Raw genomic sequence first — 13,945 nt, 5'->3', positions numbered from 1 at the left:
AAAGTAAAAGAAAATGATCTCTTATTCGTCCACCACAGCGTCACCAGTGTGGTCGACCAAGATATGGAAAGGGCGAAAACAGAAGAAAATGAATCGCTAACATTTCAAAATAATGACTGATCAAACAGCTATTCAGTGAGCAATGCATAGGCACAACTTATTACATGTATGTGATCTGTCCTCTACCAGGGCCGAAGGTTAGTTATGTGCACTTTTCTCCAGCGCAGCAGCAGGGATCGTGCATGAATTAGCCAGAGACATATCTATAGTGAAAAAACAATATGTGGTCCTGGTAGAGGGTAGACGTGCTCTTACATTCATGTCACGTCGCGTCCAGCGGACCATAGTAGCCATCTTAAGCACAGTAGACTTTAATGCTCCATCTATTGATCGACATTTCAACGCCCCATACTCGATGCTCTGATGATTTCATCTGTCTGATTCGTCTTCACTGCCTCCAATATAGCCTACATGTATCTTGTTGACAGCACTGTCCACATCTTTAAACTCAATCAAGATAAAAAGGTGCTCATCTTTCTCATCCAAATTTCCGTAAATGTGTCGACAATTCATAACTATTTAGGAGGTTGACTGTTTGAAACACCTGACTCCTTGTTGCCTTAGTTTTAATTATATACCTACTATTCTTTTTTCTTTTGTCTCAAGTTTTATTGTTTTCTTGCAATTGTAAGGTAGCCTGTTCTTACAACTCGAAGGCATATTCCTTTAGAATCTTTAGCATTTGACATGATTTTTGAATGACGAATTTTGGTTCACAGTCACTCTTTAACTAGACTGTGGCTTTTAATCTGCAAGCACATTGAAAACGAGTTGCATAAATTGCTCCTTAATGAAACTCAATACAGGCGTTGGAAAGTGTGCATGAGTGACTTTTCCCTCTAGATATATTATGTTTTACAATATATATACAGATTGTAGTAGTTGTAGTAGCTCAGTAACCGCCTGTTGCTCAATTTAAAGCCAAACAGCCTGTTACCAGTAGAATAATATGACTTTCAAAATTCTAATGTGCAGTCGGACAAACTCCTGAAAGAATAGTCACGCGTTAACTATCTTACACTGAACCGCTAGCTAACGTGCAGCGAAGTTCTGGAAGTCCCACCGTACATCGATTTAAATCAAAATCTCTTATAACTTATCCTGTCAATTAGTTTGGCAGTGCAACAGTCACACACAAACTGTAGGGATTTTGGAAATAAATATCTTTAAAGTCCCCTTCGTTAAGAATATTATATGATTATCAGGATAGAACGAATTTGTGATTTGAATCCCCTGTCCAGATATCTGTATTGACACCTGTATAAGCTCATTATAACCTGCAAAGCAGTAATTTACACAACAGAGAAAGAGGACGGCAGATTCAGTAAATTTGTAGTGCATAAGTCTTCGAAAACCTTGCTGCTTTTTATCTTTTCTGACATCAGTGACTCTGTATCATTTAGCATAATACCAGGTTGTGGTGGAAATAAATTGTCCTTCAATGGCTTTTCTTAACGATTGATCAGCGATGTGCACTGATGTATTAAGACATTTGATATCCACGGCACAGCTCCCATGGAAATGATTTGAACAGTGATTAGAGGAAAAGATATGGCATGCACACAGTTGAATACATAAATCATGCAAAGATACCACTCATAGCCTTGCTGTTGTCCTAAATCGTATTTTGCCTTTACATACAAACTCAGTGGCACGTTTAGTTTTTTGATAGCTAGAAATTACTAACCCTGCTTAAAAATTGCATCTTTGATTAAGTGTGTATATAAGCAAAAATCATGTTAACGTTCACTAACCTTCACAGCATTTCTTGCGGTTGGCACTCAATACAGAGGTGGGCAACAATGAAGTCTTTGGAAGTCGTGGACATACCTGGGGAAATTTATAATTTGAGTATATTTTTCTTGTAGTGTAATTACCTAAAACCATGTACAAAATTAAGATATAAAAATAATTTATTATGTCCAAGATTAAACGAACTACCCCTTTGAGATAGACACTGACCCCCGAATGACCCAAATATCACATTGTTAATTGGACTAGTGTACATTTATTATCATTTACAGACCATTAAGCTGCACGCGCGATAATGAGCAAAGACTTTCGTGACTCAATAAGATAGCCACTATCGCCACAGACTCAAAAGCTGTAGGTTGCAATTCCTATAGCTCTTTCTACCCTTAAAGTTTGATTTTATTCCCATACAAATTATGACCAAACGAGTCTTTAATGTAGCTTGAATGCTCGAATCAGTAACTTTCAGACCTTGCTGCATGTTTATAGCAATGCTTCCGTACAATTTATGAAAAATAAGGCTAGTGCCTGTGTGCACACCTTGCCATACAAATATGATGTAAAGCAGACAGAAACTCTTGGAGTATCACTATGATTTAGTTGATCAAATGTCTTGGATTTGATCCGTTTTACCTTACTGTGTAATGGTAAAATATAATTTCACTTGCATATGTCATGTTGAAACATGTCGTTTCTCTCAATTACCGGTGCAATTCTTCCTCGCCTTCCCTTATAACGTGCACGGAGCGCAAATAAACCTGTATGCATTTGATTAAAAAATTATCATACACGATGAACTGATACACCAAGCGAAAATGACCACATTAGGAAAGGTATAATGTGCCATTTTGCAGTTGGGTAATGAACGCACAATCCCCCTTTCCACCCTTAGATTCAAGAATTCATTTTCCTTCAAATTCGTGTCACTGTTACGCAGCGATCTGAATTCTGGCACATTTACTAAATTCTTATCTCAGTTTAAGTCAGATCTAGGACCATCACTGTTGAAGGGACACTCCACGTCATTTTGACATGAATAGGACTGTGGAGGATTTTCAAACGCGTGGAGAGAACTTCTAAAAATTCATGTTGGCGGGAAAACCCCGTGCAGTAGCCCTTTAATGCTAACATGAACAAAATAACGTCCAAGATGCTAATAACCTAATGACCCAATACGCCAATCGATATTTAAGACAAAGAATACAAAAATTAAGTAAAGGATTCTGACAAACTCACTGACTTAGGAATAAATGAAATAAAGTGATAAGGAAATCACGCTGGTTATTTTTTTAATCCGAAAGCAGGCCCGTAGCCAGCAATTTCAGAGGGGGGGGGGTTCGTTTTCTGAAAAAGTGGACCTTTTACCATAAAATCCTCAAGTACATAGATCAATTTTTACCCAGAGTGGACCTTTTCCCAGCAAAAAGGGTGGTTCTTTCGAACCCCCGACCCCCCCTCTCCCCCGGCTACGGGCCTGGAAAGGTTTGTTTTCGTTAACCGTAGCACATTTTGATATATATCTATACCTTTAGCCGCCACTAGGGATAATGCTAGCAGACCTGTATTGCTATTTCATGTATCAGGATGGGACGCTTTTATCTTTCCCATCACTCCGAGAAAGCCTCAATAGAATTACTCCCAGGTAATAGCCCTTGATAAAAAGGAATAAAGATTGATCGTATTCCAACTCTTGCTGTGATGACTGCATAATTATGTTATGTGGGTAATAGAGGGCACCCAAAAAAGGTTTCAAGTTTTAATTTTGTGTCCCATACCGATGTTTTCAATTCTGCTCGCATTCTTTTCATTTTCTGTGCGTCTTGCTGGGATCAGATATTATAAAATACTTTAACCTACGGGAGAGTTGAGTGTTGGAGCGGGGACGTCAAAAGCTTCGCGTGATGTCCACAGAGACAGAAAACGGCTGGTGCATTTTATGTATGATTGCTTCGAGCGAGTTGTCGCGTTTATTGGTTTGATTTTTATTTTAAAAAAGTACAAAAAAGCAGTTTTTTTTCTACATCGAACTATGGTCAAGTATCATACCATTACCAAATCAGTACAATACGTCGATTGATAGGCAAAGATGGAGATGCAAAGATGAGTTATAAAGATACATGTATTACCCGAGAGCGTGAAACATCACACCATAACCAACTGAACCGATTGATAAACTAGACTAGAAAGTTTTGGAAAAGCCAGAGTCCGTGTGATACATCATGGTATTGGAATGTGATATGATATGTTATAAAGGAGTGTTTCATGAATGCAAGATCACAGAGTTCGTATAAATAATTTGGGTAACAAAACTACCTCAGAGTAATAAAACAACAGTACTTCTTAACTTATATCTTTATACAACTAACACCACGGGTGGACAGGCAGAATCTTCAATTGACCTTCTATTCACAATGAAATTCTCCTTGATGTAAAAGGAAGATCTTTTGTTATTTGAGAGTTAATGCAGTTATATGTGCATGTAGGTCTACAAAACCGATTGTTCAGGCCAAACTAAAAATAACTTGTAAATCGCTGTATGCAGCTGCGGCAATCACTTAAGGATTTTAAGGCAAAATCGAACCCACTTAAGATGGACTCCTACTCGAGTGAAAAATATCAAGCCCAACACACTGCAACAGCCGCATGCAGTAATCCCTGGGATGAGGCAACACTCCAAGTTTTTAATAATTTTCTCTGCGGTTTTTATAAAACAAATCTGGATCCTACGCTCGCACACCAACTTCCCGCTCTGCAGCTCTTCAGTATCTCCAGCATTGCAGCATCCAATGACCTGTCGTAGGGGATTAAAAATACAGCGGTGATACATGTAGCAATCAGACGTCTATTACTTGGAAACAGGAAATCGGCGTTTTTTAAATCGATGAAAACACGACCGCTTTATTTTCTTTGCATAACGATCACGAAGCATTGGTTCATGCTGAGGCCGTTTGCTCGCTGAAGTATGCTCGTTGATAGCAGCGACGCTGTGTGACTGATGGGTCTGGCTTGGTGCTACCCGAAGGTTCACAAATGCTAATAAAGCAATAATGTACAGCAATTTTCTTTGAATAGTTTGAAGTGTCAGGAAATGCCAAAAGGCACTGTAAATAAATAAGGATTGATTTCCATTTTAAATTACCGTTATTTTCCGCTTTGGGTAAATGGATGAGCTGCCTGATATGCAACATTTCAATATTTTTCTTTTGTTTTAAGCATTTTAGAATAAAGTTAAATGTCAACTGAGTAGCTGTAAGTTAGAACCCACGTGTGTATGCTAGATTTGAGTTTGCATGATGTGGTACAGGGAATATGGGAAAATGTACGTGCGCATGGGCCATGACGGGCGAGCAGGATCCTGTTTCTGCCTCCCTTTTATCCATGCTGCTCTTGATGAATTTTTGAAAATCATTTTGCTGTAAAGGGGACTGGTCCGACCCACAGTAAACTTAAGAAAGAAAATCAATATTTTTCATTTTAAAGCAACTAGCTACATGTAACAATACAAAGCGGAATTATTAACAACAAGAATTTACTGCTCATATGTCCAGGCTATTCTTTCCAAAAAAATTATAAAAATAAATAAAAAGATCAACTGACGCGTCTGTATCAAGCTGATAACTAATAGCCTTTATGTGCTAAACAATAATGGCTAGAAAGTATAACTTTGCGGTAATGAAAGTGTATATACATGTATCAGCACATATGCATGTATGCATATGAAGCATTGTAAAAGTACAGGGATATCATGCGACAGACTACTGTCACCCCAATAAATTGAAATGTCAATGGCTCCCATGTTATTTAACGCTAATACACTACCCTTTCAAAACCATCACGGCGTGCGGTTAATCAATAAGCACTGTAAATTGAAAATGCTGGTAACACATAACATTTTAGCAAGAGCTTTTGTTAGTGAAAGGACAAAAGTTGTTTTTTTCTCTAGAATGGTTTTGATACCATAAGCAGTCAGTCATGGGGAAACTGCCGGACCGACCGGTCCTGACCGCCAGAAAAGTCTGAGGACCGGCAAGATTTTGCATGTCGCCGTTCCTCTGGTCCGGCAAGGTTTATGTGAAAACACAATACATAAAATAAATCATATGTAGTGAAAAATCTCACCAATGATTCCATCTTGAAATTACTTGAAATTAGAATTTTAGCTGAATCATAGTTCTAAACCGTACCAAATGGTACCGTTCGTCCTCTAAAATGCCCCAAACCACACGCCAAGGGTGGGGGTGGGGGTGGGGGGGCAGCTTCGCATCTGCGGACCCTCCCCCTCCCCAACCCTTCAAATAATCCTGGATCCGCCCCTGAGATTGGTTGTATTCTCCATATTACAATTGACATAACTTCGTCTGTTCAATGATGTTTGGTTTGCGTATTTCAAGGGGATTCCTTGTGCAAGATACTCGCTCCCCCTCTCAGTCCAACAGCATTAAAATATTAAAAATAGCAAAATAATTTGAATTACAGCGTTGGAAAAGATATCTAAAAGAATTTAAGTGTATATTACAAAGAAAAAATTTGAAAACAATGTAGTACAACCTATAATCAAGTATAAATAATATTTTCAAGCTTCCATGTCAACCCTACGAAAGTCGTCTGCCAAACCGGTATCCACTCACACGTACAGTGGCAATCTGAAACTTGCAAAGAAACAAGTTCCAAATGATACTAATATATATTAATACTCTGTCTTTGTCATTATGTTCCATGTCAGGTTGACAAGCAAGATAAATCATTTGGAAATAAACATGGCCAATAATGAGATACAAAACGTACCTCAGAAGCATCATATTGACAGACTGACATATACATCTTTCCTGTATTTGTTATCAGAGGTATAAAAAACGTACACCTGATATGCAATACATGTACGCATCATGCAAAGAACACATTAGACTTTTCCCCAGATATTTTACATATTTGTAAAAACCCAGGAAGCGTTGTATAGGCCTAAGTAGGCCTACTTCCTGGAACCCCAATTAATAGGTCGTTGTGATAAAAAATATACTTGTATGACGTAATGCATGGGCCTTTCCCTTCAGATGAAGCCACTGGTCACAAATAACTTACACAGCAATGACTTCCCTTTTAATTTGTCGTTGTAACAGTGCACAAACTTATATATTGCTTTTTTGTCTTAGTAGTATGAGAAGTCACAGCCTGTTCGGTAATTGGATAATATCGATTCAATCCGCGGCGCTTTTCGACGCAGTGATATGTTTTGACTTGATAGCTAGTGTCAGTTGGAAACGAAATTGAAAAGGCACTTACGTTTTTTAAGTAGGCTACTGATACGCCACGTGATGACAAAAATACTCTATTCGTTTCGTTGTAAAGGTAAATTTTTACATTTCGTAGCATGAAGAAGTCATGACTAGGAAAATTACGCCGTCCTCTAAAAAAGCTCCAGCAAGCAAATATGCCGTCCTGTGAACGCTCGGAGAAATTCAATAGAACTCGTGGATCCAGCCACAACGTGTATATGGCGTTGTATAATTTGTTTATTGTGGATGCACGTGTGCATCTGGATCAATTTCAAAGAAAGATATTTCCCCCACAACTAATTATGAATAAAAATGTGTTAATATGCAATCCTTTGAATGCTTAATGTCATCCGATTTCCACATGAAACTAAAACGCAAAGGGGACTATTAGGCTTATAAAGGTCACCAAATGACAGCCTGTGAATTTGAAGTGATTACCTGACTGAAGAGGTGACGAACATTATAACAGACATGAAAAGAGAAAATTTTTCCTTGTACATGAATAATGTTATTTAAAAAATCATATGTACTAGTATTTAGTTGTGCAGGAAGACATAATGTTTAAAAGGTGGAATAAAAGGGTCAAATAGACTTAGCGAAAAAGGCCTGGGAATCTCGTGGATAAACAGCTGGGCAGCATCCTCCAACACATCTGTCTCTTTGGCCTTATAGTTTTCCCTAACTTATTTTATCTGTATTAGTGAAATAAACAGTGCACATTGTCTACATTGTGGTGTACCCCAAAAAGCCGTTAATGTCGGACCATTATTTTATAAAGTTTAAAAGTAATAATTAAAAGCAGGAAGACGGTTTTACTGTTTTGTTCCAAGAACGTTAATTAAGTTGACCTCAAATGAGCATAAAGATTAATGTAGCCTCTTTTCTGTATAAGGAAAAACGCATCACTCTGTCCAACCAATCACGTGCTGTGTAGGTGCGTGTGCAGGTGTGTGATTGGCTGGGTAAGCTTATAGTCCCTTAATTATGCTGTTCACAGCAAACAAAAGTAACATTTAGCGCATTTATTCGATCATTTGATTCACTTCTTATTCAAGCACTGGGATATATATGAAAAGAAACAAGAGATATTGCAAAAGAAGAGGATCAGTAGTATATACAAACATTCTGCATAAAAGAATGATTTCATGCCGTATCAACGATGACAAGTTTACAATAAACCAATGTTACAACCGAAATCAACAGTTTTGACGGTAACTGAGAAGATTCCGCAACTTTTTGGATTAAAGTGTCCCCTTAAGATTGAAGATGCAGAAGACCAACTCAACTGAAAATATACAGAACCATTCGTTTATTCAGGTTTTTAGCCAGGAAGAACAAGAGTGTGAAATATGCAGCTTGATGATATTAGATGCCACGCTTATTCCAGTTATATTTTCCCTGATCTTCGTTCTAGGATCTGTGGGCAATTCCATCATCATATACACAGTTCTCAGAAACAAATCCATGAAAAATGCCCCGAATATCCTGATTGTCAGTATGGCGGTGGGTGATTTAATACTGATATTGATATCGGTTCCATTCACCGCTGCTGTATACGCATTCCCGCATTGGCTGTTTGGTAACTTCGTTTGCAAACTGAATGCCTTCCTTCAAACAGTTTCTCTCGGAGTAAGCATATTCACACTCACGGCACTGAGTCTAGAGAAATATCGTGCCGTAATTAAGCCCTTTAAATACCACGGCGGTCATATGTGGCACCGAACAGTGTTAATAACGGCACTAGTGTGGACTTTCGCCGTTGCATTGGCCATACCGGACGCGGTTTCGTACCAAATCATAGAAATTCCAGATGACCACAATAACATTGTTAGCCATTACTGCTACCCGTATTCCACATCTTGGCCTTTTTGGTACAGTCGGTTCCATGTCACATTTCGTGCATTTATTTACTATATTGTGCCTTTCTGTATCATCACCTCATCATATATTAATATGGCAAGACATCTGTATAAAACCAAACACCCAAGCACTGCTCTCGCAATTAACACAAAGGGAGTTAATCGAAACTATCAAAAACAGGTAAAGTCTCGACGGAAAATTGCCAAAATAGTTTTAGTTTTGGGGGCACTTTTTGCCATTTGCTGGCTACCAAGACACGTTTACCTATTGTGGTTTCAGTACGCCAGGGGGAGCAGATTTAGCACTTTCTGGTATGTGTTTAAACAAACTGGTTTCATTTTAAGTTTCATTAACTCTTGTGTGAATCCATATTCTCTGTGTGTCATGAGCAAAGATTTTCGCCGCTGTTTCATAAAATATATTTTCTGCAACCAAGTCAATCAGTTGCAAAGAGATTTGCCCTACAGCGATGCCAAAGTTCACAATACCTTAGTCAGAACCACTACTTCTAAACGTTCTGGGAATTCGTCTGATCTGCCCATTCTGTAACTGCAGCCAGATAATACCCTGATACGAACAACAATCTGACTAGGATTGCGATTTATACTGACAAATCACGCAGACAGAAATGCCGGTACAGGTACATGAAGGACACCGGCGATTTCCGCTTTAACAATGATTTAACAAAAGCAGACATCGGACTTTCAGCATGACCATCCATCGAAAATCATCGACAAAACTATGGATTTATTTCTTTGATGATAAATATGTGCCGTTCTGAAGGTGTGAAGCTGATGTTTTATCATACTTCCCAATGGCGTTGCTGCTCTTCTTTGGTTTTTTTACGGATGGCCCAGTAAATACATTTCTACAGACTGGAAGTCCCTGGGCCCACATACATGTGCATAAGCTTATAAATGGGTACAAGCTTAATGCTGCAGCTTTATTAATAGCTTAACAGTAGTAAATGAAAAGCGAACAAGGTTTGATGCACTTGCTCTTTTTTACCCTACATAGGAGCGACGGATGTGTTCAAAAATCGTCATTATGATATTACCCTCTGTTAGCTAAACGAATGCCAATGCAAATGCCAATGCAAATGTTAAGCACCAGTCTAAATATATCAGTTTATTATTGAGGGTCTTATGTGATCATTAACGTCGTGATATTCAGTCACTACGTTCAGAGTTGCTATTAGAGAATGGGATAATGTGCATAAAATCTGTTTTATAGATTTATCTCCTTACAATCACGTTATTCAGTTTTTTGGTGTGCATTATTGAAAGCTTTTCTTTTTTTTTTTTGGCGAATAGTAAACACGTATGTTTAAAAGCACACTCGGTTAAGATGGGATTTGTTTTTATTTCCTTGATTATTTATCTATCAGCCATATTGTATTTATTTCATAACCGTGATACGCATTTTTTGTCGTGATAATGAATCGCTCAACGACAAAAATGTCGTAAATCAAGCTGCATGTTGAATAAATCTCCACATCATAACGTTAAAAGATTCTGGCTACAATGGAGACAAAATGAAATGAATAAGAAGTAAGTCCCTCGTATTTTGCATATAATAGAAGAGCATATCTGTTTTTCATCGTCTCTTTTGTATTTGCAGGCTGCAAAGCAGCATTCTTATAAAATTTATTTGTAAATAAGTTTAGTTCCTACACCGTATAAGTGAAATTAGTAATTAAACTGATTGATATTCCACACTCTGCCTGCCGTAGTGATTCTGATGACACAGTGTTCCATAATACCTGAAATGACGTATTGTGATAGTATAATGAAGGGTTTCCCATTTCTCTTCAATTTGCATGCATGGCCATCGCCTTTAGAACTGAAATTCTTCATCACGTAAATGTAATGTACAACTTGATTCAGTGTAATATTGACTGTAAATAAACTTGATAATAAACAACTGGTGGTCTTTGCTTTGAATAGTTGGAATAATTTTGAGCTGATGTGCGTTGTTTGCAAAAGAAAAAAAAATAGAATATCAAAATACAACACCTTTGCAATGCAGGTACCCAAAACCCACGTATAACGACCATTAAAGGGATAAAAAAACTATTTATTTGACGGGAAAAGTGTCATTAAACCATATTTCCCAGTGATTAACGAATCCGTTACAAGATCCAAAGTTAGTCTTTTTTAAGTGTTGTAGTCTAAAGATATTATAAGTGGGTAACCATACATGAAGGCCCACAAGGTCCAATGGCAAGCACAGATTTCAGAATAATTGTGATAGCCGCCGTTTTGGTGGTAAATGTTATGTTTCTATGTTTTGTTTACAATGTATACCCACACATGGCTCATCGGAAGCTCGAAACAAGACTTACGTCCAGGTTCTCCATGAGGACATTGGCTTGGAGAACATAGGCCTACATGTATAACTGGGATTGCCAGTGTCATGGAGGACAGTAGGGTCTGGAAATCTTCGTTCTGTTGCTAAATTAATGATGTTGACGGTCGACTGTGGTCGATATGATTGATTGATTGATTGGTTGATTATAATGTATTTATTGTGGAGTTTTAAATCTCATCTGTAGAGTTGTTATCCTTTTAAGTTTTAGAAATCTGTTGAAATTTGTTGGAATTCTTCTATTATCAAATTATAGACAAACAAACAAACAAACAAACAAACACACACACACACACACACACACTCTTTTAAATGGATACTCCTCAAACTGTTCAACTTCTCATTAAATTCTGTCTAAATTAAGCTCCCACCTATAAAACATAATTAAATGAAGTCATTTATCAGCTGCGAGTTTGGGAATAAATATCTGAAGAAAAAAATCTATATTGAAAAAAAAAATCTCTACCACGAAGCTATAAATCATATTTACGTGTGGATTAGGTAACTGATAATAACTGGAACTCTAACTGGGAGACAGTTCGCATTACTCAGTTTGACAGTGACATGCAAACTTCCGAACATTAAATGCCAGATGCGAACCTACATACGTGGAAAACGGCGAATGATGCACATTTAACGGTACTCTCGAGTCGTGAATAGAAAGAGTCCATTTACTAATAATTTTGCTGGCTGAGGCTGTCTACCAAAACAAAATACATACCTTAAGATGCTCGTGACTGTGGCGATACACGTTTTATTCGGTTTCGGGGTGGAGGATGTACGGTGAAATGCAAGTACTTATTTCGGTATATATGTCAAAAAGTACGCTGCCACCCCCTCGCGGTATATGCCTTGAACACCTCGAGCTAACGCTTGAGGTGTAGAGGTGCTCTGGTACATATCGCTCCGGAGACAGTTTATTATCTCACACATAACAAAAATCAATTTAGTTTCAATAACTCAGCTACAATGTACGTGGTGGGTGATTCAAAAAGACATGCTGGGCTCATGTTTAAATTTCCAGGACTGTAGCTAAATGGAACAAGCACTAGGTTCGGACCTTACAGAACCTGCGACGGAAATTGCTTATTTGCAAAAGGTCAGATGAAAAAGATTAAATCTACGACTAGTAGACCTGTGCGGGTGCCCCAAAAGTGAAAAGAGGAAATCTCAAAGAATCCACCTGGGTTTAGGCATCTGATACTCGGAAAACATGAGAAGACAATTTGCACTTCTTGAGGTTTGAGCGATTGAAATTAAAAATCAAATGTTTACATAGGATTAAACATAAGAAAACTTTTTTGGCAAATTCGGCGGCTCTTTTAAACCGACCCCCCCCCCCCCCCCCCCCAACTATAATACCAATGTAGAATTTTGTTTGTGCCCCTTCTATATACAGGATCAGCGCTGAGGAACAGGTCAATCGGCAATTTGTGTTACTCTACCCAACCACACAACCGGTCACTGAAGTATATGAAACTTGGTTTCTGTTGATCACTGCGCGTTTTCTTCCTTACTTGGTGAAATTAGGGGACCCCAATTCGACTTTCGGTGTGTTTTGTGTGACTACACTAGGACCTACTGGTACATTGCTTATCAGTTACATTATTCATATACAGCCATTAGTGCGTTTTCAACTGCGGGGTTTTAGTGACCGTATAAAGGCTTAGAAGCATACATGTGTGTGATTCAGTGAGAGTGCGCGTAAACCTCCACAAATAAAGCTGATTTTATCAGTCTTTACAGTGCCCAACCCTTCCTGTACTATGATTCCATTTGACAATGCTCATATTATCTCTCCGTTGTCTGAGGAATATATGGGATGGAAAGCGTGTCATAACTTCCATATTCTCTTCAAGACTCGGTGGTGCCTCGTGTAATTTAAGGACAAGTTGCGGCTTGGGTTGAGGATGGAGATGGACGTGACAGGAGCGTCCTGGAGAGGACTGTCATTATCCATTCTAGCACTCGACTGTATTTGCACTGGGCTGCGTTAGGCAAATAAATCACTAAATAAATTGATCCTTCTGGTCACTCGTTTTTACACTTTTAAAATTGATTTGATACATTACTAGTATGCATGTTAGGAAGGATACAATGCGATTATAACATGTACAGCCGACCACAGCACCTGGAAAGCATGAATTTTCATTATTGTAGATCTACTCTCGATCATAAAGAAAAAAAAAACTCAACTACTTTTCCACTTAGAAAGTTAAATTTTTCGATTTAAAAGTAATTTCATTTCCCTAATACTTTTTACGTGTTTTTCCACATATTGAATTAAAAACAAGTGTCGGCCGTTTATCATCAGCCCCTTAAACTTATATTATAATTGTTTAAGGACACCTATTGGGACACATTGTACGCATGCGTTAGTAGACTAGTCCCAACTGCAGACACTTGTATTGTGTTCATAATTTAATGTAAAACCTCTATCAAAATGTTCTACTGGGTAATGGTTTGGTGCAGGCGTTGCCTTTTTTGCCATTCATTTGTATTTGAGGTCTAATCAAGCATAAAGAACGACATTACCGTCCTGTGAGGCAACTGCTCCGTAAATGAGCAAAATGTGTACAACAGAATAGGGCCTACAGTATTAATCATATCTCAAAGCTACATAAAAAAAAATC

General features: G+C 38.1%; 1 protein-coding gene across 1 annotated transcript; it reads left to right on the top strand.

The window, feature by feature from the left end:
- Positions 1-8,424: 8,424 nt before the first annotated feature.
- Positions 8,425-9,752, top strand: LOC147764877 (neuropeptide CCHamide-1 receptor-like). The gene has a single exon (XM_087001320.1). It carries the CDS (start codon positions 8,445-8,447, stop codon positions 9,492-9,494), a length of 1,050 nt encoding a protein of 349 aa, XP_086857446.1. The 5' UTR covers positions 8,425-8,444; the 3' UTR covers positions 9,495-9,752.
- The last annotated feature ends 4,193 nt before the right edge of the window (positions 9,753-13,945 follow it).

The sequence above is a fragment of the Lingula anatina genome, chromosome 1 (genome assembly GCF_051362555.1).
Source record: "Lingula anatina isolate TDL-2025a chromosome 1, LinAna3.0, whole genome shotgun sequence".
NCBI classification, from domain to species: domain Eukaryota; kingdom Metazoa; phylum Brachiopoda; class Lingulata; order Lingulida; family Lingulidae; genus Lingula; species Lingula anatina.
Note: the sequence above shows the minus strand (reverse complement) of the source record. Positions and strands in the feature narration are given on the sequence as shown.

Coding starts and splice junctions, on each gene's coding strand:
- LOC147764877 (XM_087001320.1), top strand. CDS start 8,445: ATGATATTAGATGCCACGCTTATTCCAGTTATATTTTCCCTGATCTTC.